Genomic DNA, 13,718 nt, shown 5'->3' on the forward strand with positions numbered 1-13,718 from the left:
AATTCCCATATCCTTTAATTCTCTTGAAGTCCAAAAATGTACCTATCTCAGCCTTGAATATACTCAACAACTCAGAATCCACAGCCCTTTGGGGTAGAGAATTCCAAAGGTTCACAACCGGCGAGTGAAGAAATTCCTCATCAGTCTTAAAAGGCCGACCGCTTATCCTGAGACAATGCCTCCAGTTCCAGACTCTCCAGTCATGGGAAACAACCTCTCAGCATTTAGCCTGTCAACCCCCTCTCAGAATTTTATATGTTTCAATGAGATCATCTCTCAGTCTTCTAAACTCGAGAGTATAGGCCCAATCTACTCAATCTCTACTCATACAACAACCCTCTCATCCCAGGGATCCATCTAGTGATCCTTCGTTAAAGGATGCATGTCATTTCTCAGATAAGGAGACAAAAACTGTGCACAGTACTCCGGGTGTGGTCTCACCAAAGTCCTGTATAATTGTAGCAAGACTTCTTTACTCTTTTACTCCAATCCACTTGCAATAAAGGCCAACATGCCATTTGCCTTCCTAATTGCTTGCTCTGTGTTTCCTGTACAAAGACACCCAAATCTCTCTAAACACCAACATTTAATAGTTTCTCACTATTTAAAAAAATATTCTGTTTTACTGTTCTTCCTACCAAAGTGAATAACCTCTCATTTCCCCATATTATACTCCATCTGCCACCTTAAAGCCCACTCACTTAACCTGTCTATATCCTTTTGCAAGCTATTTGTGTCCTAGTATGATTAGAACTGAAAGTGCACATTGAGAAAACAAAAAACAAGTTTAAGTAAGTTTATTGGAACACAATAGTTGTGAAATCTAAGTAGGAAAGTGGGAAGTATTAAAAGCAATGTTAATGAGGCTACAATCAAACTTCACCATGGTTAAATCAAACCAGATTAAAGGGCGATAAAGGACAAATGTGGCTAAGTAGGGATGTAAAAAGTCATGTTAGGGATAAATGAAAAGCTTTCAGAATATTCAAGGGATATAACAGTCAGAAGGAAAGTTATAAGGATTGAATAAAATGTTTTTTTTTTACATGAAATATGAATGTACAAGATGCATTTAACGCAAGATCAGTGACAATATCTCAAGTAACATTTTTTTCAAATATATTTACAGTATAAGTGTGAAAGATATATAGGCCACTTAAAAATGATGAGGGGAAGCAAGAATCAGGGATAAACAGGATTTTTTATTCTTTTTAGTACTGCACCAAATGTTCCATCTATCGTAACAAAGAGAAAGCAGATCATATTCACTCAATGCTTTCCAGCCCACAGGGCAGTCCAATACACCTTGCTGCAGACAATCTGAACAATTAAGCCGATTCAGCTGGCTCCACTCTTATAAATGTTTTCTTTTTTTTTCTTTTCCGAGGGATCAGAGACTGAAATATGGTGCTAGCTCTCTGTACTGCACCAAGTACCATTTTCATGTGCAAGCTGCGACATGAAGTAGCAGCAGGTTGTTTAAACAATGGTAATGGGGTGGTGATGCGCGGTAAAGGGGTGAACAAAATGGGAATTACAGCAGAGTCCAATCCTATACTCATCCAGCTTCTACATATGTGCATTTGTTAGGAGGATTATTAGATAATCAGAAGCAGGAATCCAGGTTGATTTCCCCCTCCCTACCTCAAGTGTACACATTAATTGCAGCACCCTATCACTACCACAGAGGCCAAGTAACTCAGAGACCGTGGGATTGAACCAAAGTCCTTCTTGGTGAGAATAACTCAATTCCATACAACATTGTACATTTACCATCCAAGTAGTCAAATGTGCTTAACGTACCATAGTCCCAAGCAAAGTCCTGCAATTTTTGCACATCTGAAGGGTTCTGGGTAAATGGTTCCATTGTGAAAGCCTTCAGGTTCTTCTCCATTTGGACTTGCTGTGATTGTTGAAGTGACTTTTCAAACAGCTTTAATGGGTCCTGATGCATGAAATAGGGCTGTTGCTTCAAAGACATCTGGATGGAAGTCTTCTGATGCTGAGAGGGGACCGCATGATGTTGATTCCAAAGCTGGTTGGTCTGATCAGCCTGCAGATACTCAATGTGAGAAAATATAAGATTTTAATTGCAAGTAACCAAAGATTTATTACCTATCCTCAATAGAATCTTTATTCACCCTCCATATACTACCTGACAGTCACCATAATCCAGGTCGCTGATTGGGGTGTGGGCAGGTACAGCAGGAGTGGCAAGGTCGGGGCGATGGAGCGGCGAGAGACTGTGGCGCGATGTGATTGGGGCCCAGGAGAGGCATGAGTTTGGGGCCCAGGAGAGGCAACAGCCCAGGGGCAGCACGGGCCAGCCCATACTGCGATATGTGCGCACACTAGGTCCGTGCAGCAGAGCTGGTCTCCAGTCGTCTTGGTTAATCCTTGCCATTGGACCAAGACCTAGCTTTGTCAAGCTCGTGTGGTGGCTGGTGTGCAACGGCCAGCACACGTTAAAAAAATCCACGCACAGGCATCTTCCAACTTTCAATATGTAGTTCGGGATCTGGAATATCAGGTCCCTCATTGTAACATCTGTAAACTTTTTGGTGTGGAAGCAAGTCATCCTCGATACAAGGGATCGCCTAAGAATATCTGACAGGAGGTCATAAAAAGGAACTAATTTACAATGCCTTCCACCCCACACTGCTCATACAGTGTCTTCCACCCCACACTGCTCCGCGTAAAAGCCCAGCCTCTTGTTTTTCCCGCCCAAGTACCTTAAAACTTTGGCCTTTTTGCTAACCTCAGAAGGCAAAAGGCTAGTATGCTGAGGATCACATTAAAAGAATGAGGACACTAGCTAATTTCCATTACCCACTGCCCTTCTACAAAACAGATTTATAACAGGAGTGTGCTTAAACTCAGAGAGTGTTTAGACTAGCTGGCAAAATAGAAAACCATATTAGTATAGAAATCTATTTTCAATAGTTTGCTACAAAGATGGACATTATAACTATTTAAGCAGCAGCAATGGAATTCACAAGTGAATAATGCAACAACAAAAAATTCATTCTTTCCAAATGTGAATATTAAAAACACTGCTATTGATTCAGTAACATTTATAACACCTGCTTTATATAGCAAAGCCTAGTCAATGTATACAAAGAATTCTTCTTATAATTAATGGTGGAGATACCAGATAGGGAGATAGAAGAAATCCCGTAATTAAAACACATATTGTTGTGGGTCATTACCAGGCACATTAGCGTTCTGATACTGTGTTGACATTAGTCCCTAATCTGCTCAGACAACAGAGAAAGACAGCTTTTGGATTAAAACCTCGGGGCCGAAATTGCCCCCCCCACTCTTTTTAATAAAGCCTCCATGAGTCGCTAACGGGGCAGAAGAGAAATTTTGCTCGGGGCAGGGGGCACTACCAGCTCCCGAAAAATTGCCCGGGAGATTGCGGAGGCGCTGTCACGCAACCGGAGATGACGTCATCGCCGTGGGTGGCAACCTCTTACCGCCCTACGCCAACCCCTTACCGACCCCTGGAGGAAATTTCCCCGCGGCCCACGAGCGGATGTCAACGCCAGCTTCGCGTGACTTAAAGGGGAAAACACCAGTGCCCTGCACTACCATCTTAGGTGGTTTGCTGAGACTCGGGTCAGCTCCACTGACAGCTTGCCAGAGTGGTCCGGGCCACCATTATGCAGCCCAGCATTCCGTTTTGGGTGTCGGGCTGCAGGCCCGGACCCTGCTGCCCTAGTGGAGGCCATCAGAGGCCTTGCAGCCCTCCCCTTTAAGGGAAGGGGAGGGGTGTGAAGCACACCGGCGCAATGCAGAACATCCGCACAGTGCTGCAGTCCTCGTATCAGTAGCACCCCGGGATCCGTCCTTAAAGGAAGTGAAGCATGCAAAATTGTGTTCCACTTCCTTTGAGGGGCGGTAAGCCCAATTCAGTGGCGGGGGCGGGACTTTTGCGCAAGGAGCAGAAAGTCCTGGCCCCAGCTGGTTACCGCCCTAGTCGGCAATTTCGCCCCTGGATTTTAAAAAAAAGTGCAGTTATTCCATTTACTTGCAGTACTTTCCATCAAGTGTCTGGGATTTGTCACACTCGCCTTACCTGCTGAGGTCCGAGATGGTGTTGATTCTTTCCCAGTTGCTGTGCTGCCTTGGTGGGTGACTGTTGGTTCACAACCTGAACCTGATGCTGTGATTGGGACTGGGTGACCTGCTGATGTTGCTGAGGTTGTTGCTGTTGGGGTCCTTGGTTTATTGGCCCTTGCCCTGATGGCCGCTGCTGGCTATAAGGGACATGCGACTGCTTTCCACCTGGCACCTGGTTTCCTGACTGTGGGTGGCCTGTCGCTTGGAGGAAGGGACCGGGTATGGAGACTCCAGGTGGAAATGTATAGCCAGGAGTCATCTGGAAAGTAACTGGTGGTGACACCAAATAGGGAGGTGGAGGAAACCCTGTAATAAAAAAACACTATTGTGGATCGTTACCAGGCATGTTAGTATTATGATATAGCATGCATACTAATCCCCAATTTGTTTTGGCAGAGAAAGACACCCTGCATCAGTGGGTTGATGGTTGACTTATTATATAGAGTATAAAGAAGCATGAAGAATCCCTTTTAAAAGCGGCATTTAGAGTCCTTGTCTTACATTTCTGCAAATAATGGCATAATGATGTACACTAAAATAATACTAAATATATGGTCCACAGCTCCACCACGGTGGTTCAGCAGGACAGATGGTGAAAAGTATAGTCAGAAAGGAAGGCTTCAGTAATGAGCAAGGCGTCACCAACCATCAACCAAGTTTCAGTAACAATCAGGCTGTCAACGTAATCATCCAGAATAAGGTTGTGCATGCCAAGAGCCTTGATCTCAAGTGAACAGACATTCTGGAGGGAAATAGAGAGAGGGACAGTGATCATTGATTCACTGGCGAAGTCCAAAGGGGAAGTGGTATTTGGGGCGAGTGGGACAGAAAGGAGGTTGGTGAGGTTAGATCCCAGTTGGGTGCATTGGTGGGAAGTTTGGCGAGAGAGCATGGGGCAGTTAGGGCTGCTGCTGCTAAGGTGTCGGCAATGGGCCCTTTTGAGAATCCCAAAAGTGGCACAGTAGATAGCTATAGGATTATTCAAGCCTGGAACGATGACAGGCGAGCAGGAAGGCAGACCAGTGGTGGTGGGTTGGGATAGAAATTCAGGGGGCAAAGTTTCAGAGAAGGGAGAAATTAAAGGTGACATGGTTGGGTGACAGGAAGGGAATGAGACAGGAGAGAAAGGCATGAGAGGGGCTGGGGAAAGCAAATGTGAGATAGAAATAATGTGCTTGGGTCTGGAACAAATGCTAAAATGTTTGTGCACATGTAGGGATAGAGGGAATTTGGGTCAAATAGGCGTGGCAGAGATTAGGAGAGATATGTCCTGGTCAGCAACAGATAGAGAGGAGACAATGAAGGAATCCAAATTAAGCCAAAATGACATGATTTAGATGTCCAAGCTATTTCCCAACACTTACATCAGAAGAGTGCCCAGTCAACTACCCAGCCATATAAAATGGGCATTTGCAGCATTTTAAGACTATTGGGACAATGGATTACTTAATGGGAATCCCCTTTATTTATGCTTTTTGGAGAAAGAGTGAAGGAGAGATTGCACCAACATTTACAGCCAATGACTGCAAAACTGGCAACACTGGCTCCAGGGCAGCAGGCAGCCAGAGTGAGAGCAGTGTAATCTGTTGCAAAGATACCTGCATTTAATATGCACCATAGAACACCTAGTAATGGTCGTCAACAGGCTCTGCCTCCTACCAGGCAATTGGTATTTGTTGTTCTGTGGAAAATGTTTCCTGGAACGGAAAGCAGGGCCACACTCCTTGCTACCATCTCATTTTGCACCACCTTCACTTCACCAGCCAAACAGAGTTGGCATGTTCTGCCACTCTATCACTTGGCCAGAGATCTGTTTTTCTGCCTTCACATTTATTGGGCCTGGTTTTGCTAGACATGTGTTACCCAACAACTTCTGCAAAAGCTGAAATATACATTAATATCAGTGGCCATTTAATTAATCATTTTATTCCCAAAGGTAGCCACTTGTATTTAAAGAGACACATCCATGTAAACAGTGTTTATGGGGCTGCTTCATTGTCTTTTGCCATGCTCCTGCCTCTGCAGAGCTCCGACAGCCAGGCCCGATATGGACTGGGAACTTGAGCACACTATGTAAATGAAGGTATCTTAGCAAAATCAGCTGCTGGCAGAACATTAGCTCTCGACCAAAAAATCATGTCTAAACAGACAGCACTGATGAACACCCAATTGAAAAATCCACCTTCAAATCAGTTTCCAATGGTCAACATTCCCTTGGGATCGAGGCTTCAAAGGTCAGTTTTTGCATGTAATGTTTCCAAATTTAAATATATAGATTCACTCACCTGGTCGGCTCGGAAGAGGAGGAAATGCTCCTGGATGGTGGATAGGGATGAACTGTGAGTTGCTGGTTTGGTTTTGTGACTGAGTCACTGGAGTTTTCCTTGCCTCTGATACAGGTGTCTTTCTCAAATCCAACTGAGTTTTTACCTGATAAACATAAGTTCTAAGTTATAATCCGTAAATGTCAAGCCAAAATATCTTGCATCATATTTTGACTCAAATCAATCCTAGCTTATTTCTTATGAAGTACTACAAAGTTCTAATTTTCCCAGATTTATCAAATACGAGATGGACCATGCAAACCTCAAATGAATTCAGCTGCTATAATAGGAAAAAAGAACATGGCACCACAACCAGTATAAAAGATCATAAAATCTTAACCATTCATTTCCTAGTTCTCTCCATCACCTTTAAGCTGAAGTTCTTTTAATGACAGTACAGGGGTAATGCCAAATACATATGCAGAACAACACTTTGCACTGCACAAATAATAGCACAAAGTGCAATTAACATCACATCCATGTACAATCACAGGTATCATGCTAAAGCACAATGAAACTCTAGATCCAAGAGGTTGCCTCTTGTTAATTAAGTATTCCCATATAGTTGAAACAAAAGCAAAGAACCTTCTCTTTATCTCCCAAATCATCCTAATGGCCTCCATCACACAAATTAAATGGGGAAAGGAAGAAGACTGCTTCTTAATATAACGGACTAGTGAACAGCTGGCAAAGACCCTTGATCCACCTATGGAATCAGATCGATATTTTGTCCTTCTGAGACAACTTGATTTCCATACCATCATCATTTCGAGAACTGTCACTTATGATTTATGGTAAGGGGAGCATTAACAAAATATTGTAAATTATAAGCCATAAGAACCAAAAAAAATGGTTCTTTAAAGGCTGTCCCAAAAGCAGAAAGGCTGCACAAACTTTCAGAGCTCACTTTGTTACAGCTCCAAAAATGGCACCTATCCACATACATTATTAAAGAAGCAGTAGCAGGACATTTGGAAAAGCAAAATTCGGAAAGGCAGAGTTAGCATGGATTTATGAAGGGGAAGTCATGTTTGACAAATTTGCTGGAATTCTTTGAGGATGTAACGAACAGGCAGGATAAAGGGGAACCAGTGGATGTGGTGTATTTGGACTTCCAGAAGGCATTTGACAAGGTGCCACATAAAAGGTTACTGCACAAGATAAAAGTTCACGGGGTTGGGGTTAATATATTAGCATGGATAAAGGATTGGCTAACTAACAGAAAACAGAGTCGGGATAAATGGTTAATTCTCTGGTTGGCAATCAGTAACTAGTGGGGTGCTGCAGGGATCAGTGCTGGGACCCCAACTATTTACAATCTATATTAACGACTTGGAAGAAGGGACTGAGTGTAACGTAGCCAAGTTTGCTGACAATACAAAGACGGGAGGAAAAGCAATGTGTGAGGAGGACACAAAAAATCTGCAAAAGGACAGACAGGCTAAGTGAGTGGGCAAAAATTTGGCAGATGGAGTATAATGTTGGAAAGCACTTTGGCAGAAAAAAAATCCAAGAGCAAGTTATTATTTAAATGGAGAAAAATTGCAAAGCGCTGCAATACAGCGGGACCTGGGGGTACTTGTGCATGAAACACAAAAGGATAGTATGCAGGTACAGTAAGTGATCAGGAAGGCCAATGGAATCTTGGCCTTTATTGCAAAGAGGATGGCGTATAAAAGCAGTTTAGTCTTGCTACAGTTATACAGGGTATTGGTGAGGCCACACCTGGAATACTGTGTACAGTTTTGGTTTCCATATTTACGAATGGATATACTTGCTTTGGAGACAGTTCAGAGAAGGTTCGTTAGGTTGATTCCAGAGATGAGGGGGTTGACTTATGAGGAAAGGTTGAGTAGGTTGGGCCTCTACTCATTGGAATTCAGAAGATGAGAGGTGATCTTATCGAACTGTATGAGATTATGAGGGGGCTTGACAAGGTGGATGCAGAGAGGATGTTTCCACTGATAGGGAAGACTAGAACTAGAGGGCATAATCTTAGAATAAGAGGCCGCCCATTTAAAATTGAGATGGGGAGAAATTTCTTCTCTTAGGGTTGTAAATATGTGGAATTCGCTGCCTCAGAGAACTATAAAAGCTGGGACATTGAATAAATTTCAGACAGTTTCTTAAACGATAAGGGGATAAGGGGTTATGGGGAGCGGACAGGGAAGTGGACCGGAGTCCATGATCGGATCAGCCATGGCGGAGCAGGCTCGAGGGGCCATATGGCCTACTATTTCTTATGTTCTTATGTACACAGAAACACAATCTAATCGTACTAATATGATTGAGTTGCGATAGTCATATTCAGCATGATGACACATTTAACCTATGCAAACTCTAATTTAACTGACCACTTATGAACAACTACCAACCTTTAGCAGTTTATATTTTATCCACAGATAGTTAAATGTAATGATTCCTTCACATATTTCTACAATTTTAAATGTCAGGTTAAAAAGGCCTCACCATTTGAATTGTTGAAGCTTTTCCCACTCTCACTTCTGGATTAGAAGAGCGTGGCCTGGAATTTGCGGTCCCTATGACGGCGTACACTGTTGTAAGCCTTCTAAAAGGCCCCGTAAGTTCCGGGTTTTCGCACATGCAATCTGTCAAGGTGCAGCTTGGTGGAACGACCGAACCGACTAGAAATTCACTTTCGTTAATGCAGAGTTGGGCTATTTTTCCGACTACTGCCCAGCAAATTCCCACAAAACTCTTATGCCGAGTAAAAGCAGGCATAGGGCCTGCTTTCACCAGCCTAAGGGTCAATATAAATCTTAAATTAAAAAATGGAAAATAAAAAATGATGCACAAAACACTTAAATTAGTTTATGCAAATCTTGGCCCGGATTAAAATGTTTTAAATTATTATTTTTTTTTTAATTAAATTTTTTATATTTGCTCTATTGAAGGGACTTTTAATTACATTTGAAAAAGAGAACTTTTATTTTTATTGCAGTTGTCTAAGCGGTCTAATTATTTCAGGATTTTAATAGGGTTTATGGGGATTCTGTTCGTAAATGGAATCCTCCTTGCTTATTGGAGGACTTGGCCCACGTGATCCCAGGGATGCTTCCGAACCGCCTGCACCCCTGGGATCCGTGGACCTTTATGCAGGTGTACGCCTGGAGGCCCGAACTCTCCGTAGCTGTGGTGCCAGAAGGCCAGTTCGGAAATATTTCACGGGTCGGAGGTGTACTCCGGAGGTATGCCTCCGATCGCAAATTCAGGGCCTGTGAATTCATGCCCAATCCAGGATTTGAGCACATAATCTAGTTTGACACTTCAGTGCTACATTATCAGATGCTGTACTTTAGATGAGACGTAAACAAAGTTCCCTTATGCCTGCTCAGGTGGATGTTAAAATCCTAAAATTCCTTTCTTCCTATAGCATTGTTCAATTAGAGTAGAGATCTTGGTGTCCTTGCTTGCTAACATTCTTTCTTCAACCAACATTACCATAGGAATTTATTATACGTGTAGGGTTTTGAGACATCCTCAGTGTCAAGGTACTATATAAAGGCATGTTTTGTTCTTTCTTATCCCATCTTGCTATTTCCAATGAGAGCCAGAAATTAACTCTTACTTCAATGAGGCAGTAAATTTGTGACGATTAGTGGGTGATTCCTCTGCAAGCAGGACCTCCTTAGCATAAAAGGTTTACTTTCAACAATGTAATGGCTCAATAGTTTTTATACAATGTCAGATAGCTGGGTCGCTGAAGGAATATTGGGCAGTCAGTAGTTTAGTGGCAATGGGTCAAAGCAGAAGGTGGTGGGTCTCATGGACGAGATGAACTCAGGAAGGGCATGAGGTGAAATGGGAGAGAAGCGAGAGTCAAGGGTTCAGGACTAGGTCAGACCTGGGGAAAAGTTTAGCTTGGTGGGCAACGGGAAGGGGTGGGGAGCTGAACTGATGGTCTCAGTCTTGGTGACAAATAAATCCATCAGTTCCTTGCAGAGAAGAAGGATTTAGGAAGACAGTCGAGTTGGTAGGAGAGAAAATAAACTTGGTTATCTTTGTCCTTCAGGAGGATCCTTGAGTGGAGCAGATACTGCAAAATTTGAAGTCAACAGGCATAGGACAGTTTCTGCAAACAGTTTCATAAACTCTGTAGATCAAATTTGCACTGCAACTGATGCCAAGTGTAAAGTTTGACAAAATAGTTCATATTTTTAAGAACAGACTGTACAAACATCTGTAGAGACAAATGAAATGGTGCCAGCACATTACTGATCATGCTCTGTGCTTCCTTATGTGTACACAACATATCTTCACAGTCACCATCACCCCTTTAAAGATGGCACCAAACCACAACATGGGGCATTTACAAAAACAGAAAATCAAAAACAGTTTAAAAAGCTCATTCTAATGAGACCTTTTAAATAGTAACATAGAAATAGAAAATAGGTGCAGGAGTTTGCCATGCGAGCCTGCACCACCATTTGATAAGATCATGGCTGATCATTCCCTCAGTACCCCTTTCCTGCTTTTTCTCCATACCCCTTGATCTCCTTAGCCGCAAGGGCCATATCTAACTCCCTCTTGAATATATCCAATGAACTGGCATCAATAACTCTCTGCGGCAGGGAATTCCACAGGTTAACAACTCTGAGTGAAGAAGTTTCTCCTCATCTCAGTCCTAAATGGCCTACCCCTTATCCGAAGACTGTGTCCCCTGGTTCTGGACTTCCCCAATATCGGGAACAATCTATCTGCATCTAACCTGTCCCATCCCGTCAGAATCTTGTATGTTTCTATGAGATCCCCCCTCATCCTTCTAAACTCCAATGTATAAAGGTCCAGTTGATCCAGTCTCTCCTCATATGTCAGTCCAGCCATCCCGGGAATCAGTCTGGTGAACCTTCGCTGCCCTCCCTCAATAGCAAGAACGTCCTTCCTCAGATTAGGAGACCAAAACTGAACACAATATTCCAGGTGAGGCCTCACCAAGACCCTGTACAACTGCAGTAAGACTTCCCTGCTCCTTTACTCAAATCCCCTAGCTATGAAGGCCAACAGACCATTTGCCTTCTTTACCGCCTGCTGTACCTATATGCCAACTTTCAATGACTGATGAACCATGACACCCAGGTCTCGTTGCACCTCCCCTTTTCCTAATCTGCCACCATTCAGATAATATTGTCTTCACGTTTTTGCCCCCAAAGTGGATAACCTCACATTTATCCACATTATACTGCATCTGACATGCATTTGCCCACTCACCTAACCTGTAAGTCACCCTGCAGCCTCTTAGCGTCCTCCTTACAGCTCACACCGCCACCCAGTTTAGTGTCATCTGCAAACTTGGAGATATTACACTCCATTCCTTCACCCAAATCATTGATGCATATTGTAAAGAGCTGGGGTCCCAGCACTGAGCCCTGCAGCACTCCACTAGTCACTGCCTGCCATTCTGAAAAGGACCAGTTTATCCCGACTCTCTGCTTCCTGCCTGCCAACTAGTTCTCTCCACGTCAGTACATTACCCCCAATACCATGTGCTTTAATTTTACACACCAATCTCTGGTGTGGGACCTTGTCAAAAGCCTTTTGAAAGTCCAAATACACTACATCCACTAGTTCTCCCTTGTCCACTCTACTAGTTACATCCTCAAAAAATTCCAGAAGATTTGTCAAGCATGATTTCCCCTTCATAAATCCATGCTGACTTGGACCGATCCGGTCACTACTTTCTAAATGCGCTGCTATTTCATCCTTAATAATTGATTCCAACATTTTCTCCACTACTGATGTCAGGCTAACCGGCCTATAATTACCCGCTTTCTCTCTCCCTCCCTTTTTAAAAAGTGGTGTAACATTAGCTACCCTCCAGTCCATAGGAACTGATCCAGAGTTGATAGACTGTTGGAAAATGATCACCAATGCATCCACTATTTCTAGGGCCACTTCCTTAAGTACTCTGGGATGCAGACTATCAGGCCCTGGGGATTTATCAGCCTTCAATCCCATCAATTTCCCGCCGAATAAGGATATCCTTCAGTTCCTCCTTCTCACTAGACCCTAGGTCCCCTAGTACTGCCGGAAGGTTATTTGTGTCTTCCTTCGTGAAGACAGAACCAAAGTATTTGTTCAATTGGTCTGCCATTTCTTTGTTCCCCATTATAAATTCACCTGAATCCGACTGCAAGGGACCTGCGTTTGTCTTCACTAATCTTCACAACATCTTTGTCTTCCCAACATACTGCGGTAAAAGTAAACTGGGGTAGTAAAAGGGGAAGCTCACAGCCTTTTAGAGAGAAGGTATATTCCACTCAAATAACCAAAAGTCTTAAATGTTACAATGTTTTAGTCATTTTTTATGCTTCACGACTCTTGAGGAGATTTAAAAGCAGACTTTGTATGCAAGAGTATGCCTCCTGTAATATTAAGTTCTGCTCCAGTGTCAACTTTGTGGAATATATGCCCTGGTCTCTTTCCATGTCCATTTTTAAGTTTCAGCACTAAATAGAAACATAGAAAATAGGTACAGGAGTAGGCCATTCGGCGCTTTGAGCCTGCACCGCCATTCAATGAGTTCATGGCTGAACATGCAACTTCAGTACCCCATTCCTGCTTTCTCGCCATCTTTTACGCTTCATTGAAACTTACAAAAATCGAAAGAGGGTATAAAAAAAAACTTCCTAGGGACACTCACATTAGCTAGCAAAACATAATGGTCTCAAAATTTGGTGTGTTTTTAATGAAACCAGCAACTGGTAACAATACTGAGACTTGCTTAAAAGTTTCATTTTTAAATCAATTTAACACAATCTCCATAGATATTATGATTCATTTCTTTATAAAGTAATCAAAACTGAAAAAACATCTTAAAGAACATATATTAAGTGTCAGCTCTCGCACCTCAGAGTCAGAAGGCCAGAGACTTACTCCACAACTTGTGCACACAATCTAGGCCGACACTTCAGTATAGAATGGAGGGAGTGCTGCACTGTCAGATGGGCCATCTTTTGAATGAGAGGTTAAGCCAAAGTCCTGTCTCCCTGTTCAAGTGGACCTAAAATATCCCAATCACACTACTCTGGGCCAACAGTTATCCCTCAACAACAAAAACACAGAATATCTGGTCACTTATCTAGTTTGCTGTTTGAAGGACTGTGCTGTGCACAAATTGGCTGCTATGTTTGTCGACAAAGCAATGCCTGCATTTCGAAAGTAATTAATTGGCTGCAAAGTATTTTAAGATGCTCTGAGGTTGTGAAAAGTGCTGTATAAATGCAAGTTATTTCTTTCTAATATGCTTAG

The 13,718-nt window shown here is 42.8% G+C and overlaps 1 protein-coding gene across 6 annotated transcripts in view; it reads right to left on the minus strand.

Annotated features, from left to right (window-relative positions):
* Positions 1-13,718, minus strand: part of smg7 (SMG7 nonsense mediated mRNA decay factor) — a 149,654-nt gene that overhangs the window by 22,044 nt on the left and 113,892 nt on the right. For 5 of the 6 annotated variants that reach the window (XM_070887131.1, XM_070887132.1, XM_070887133.1 and 2 more), the window contains 3 exons: positions 6,411-6,555; positions 4,082-4,431; positions 1,804-2,062 (listed from right to left, as the gene is read on the minus strand). In XM_070887131.1, the coding sequence (XP_070743232.1) occupies positions 1,804-2,062; positions 4,082-4,431; positions 6,411-6,555 (754 nt within the window). The remainder of the gene's footprint in view (positions 1-1,803; positions 2,063-4,081; positions 4,432-6,410; positions 6,556-13,718) is intronic. The other variant, XM_070887129.1, reaches the window with a different exon arrangement.

This window comes from Pristiophorus japonicus, chromosome 8 (genome assembly GCF_044704955.1).
Source record: "Pristiophorus japonicus isolate sPriJap1 chromosome 8, sPriJap1.hap1, whole genome shotgun sequence".
NCBI classification, from domain to species: Eukaryota; Metazoa; Chordata; class Chondrichthyes; family Pristiophoridae; genus Pristiophorus; species Pristiophorus japonicus.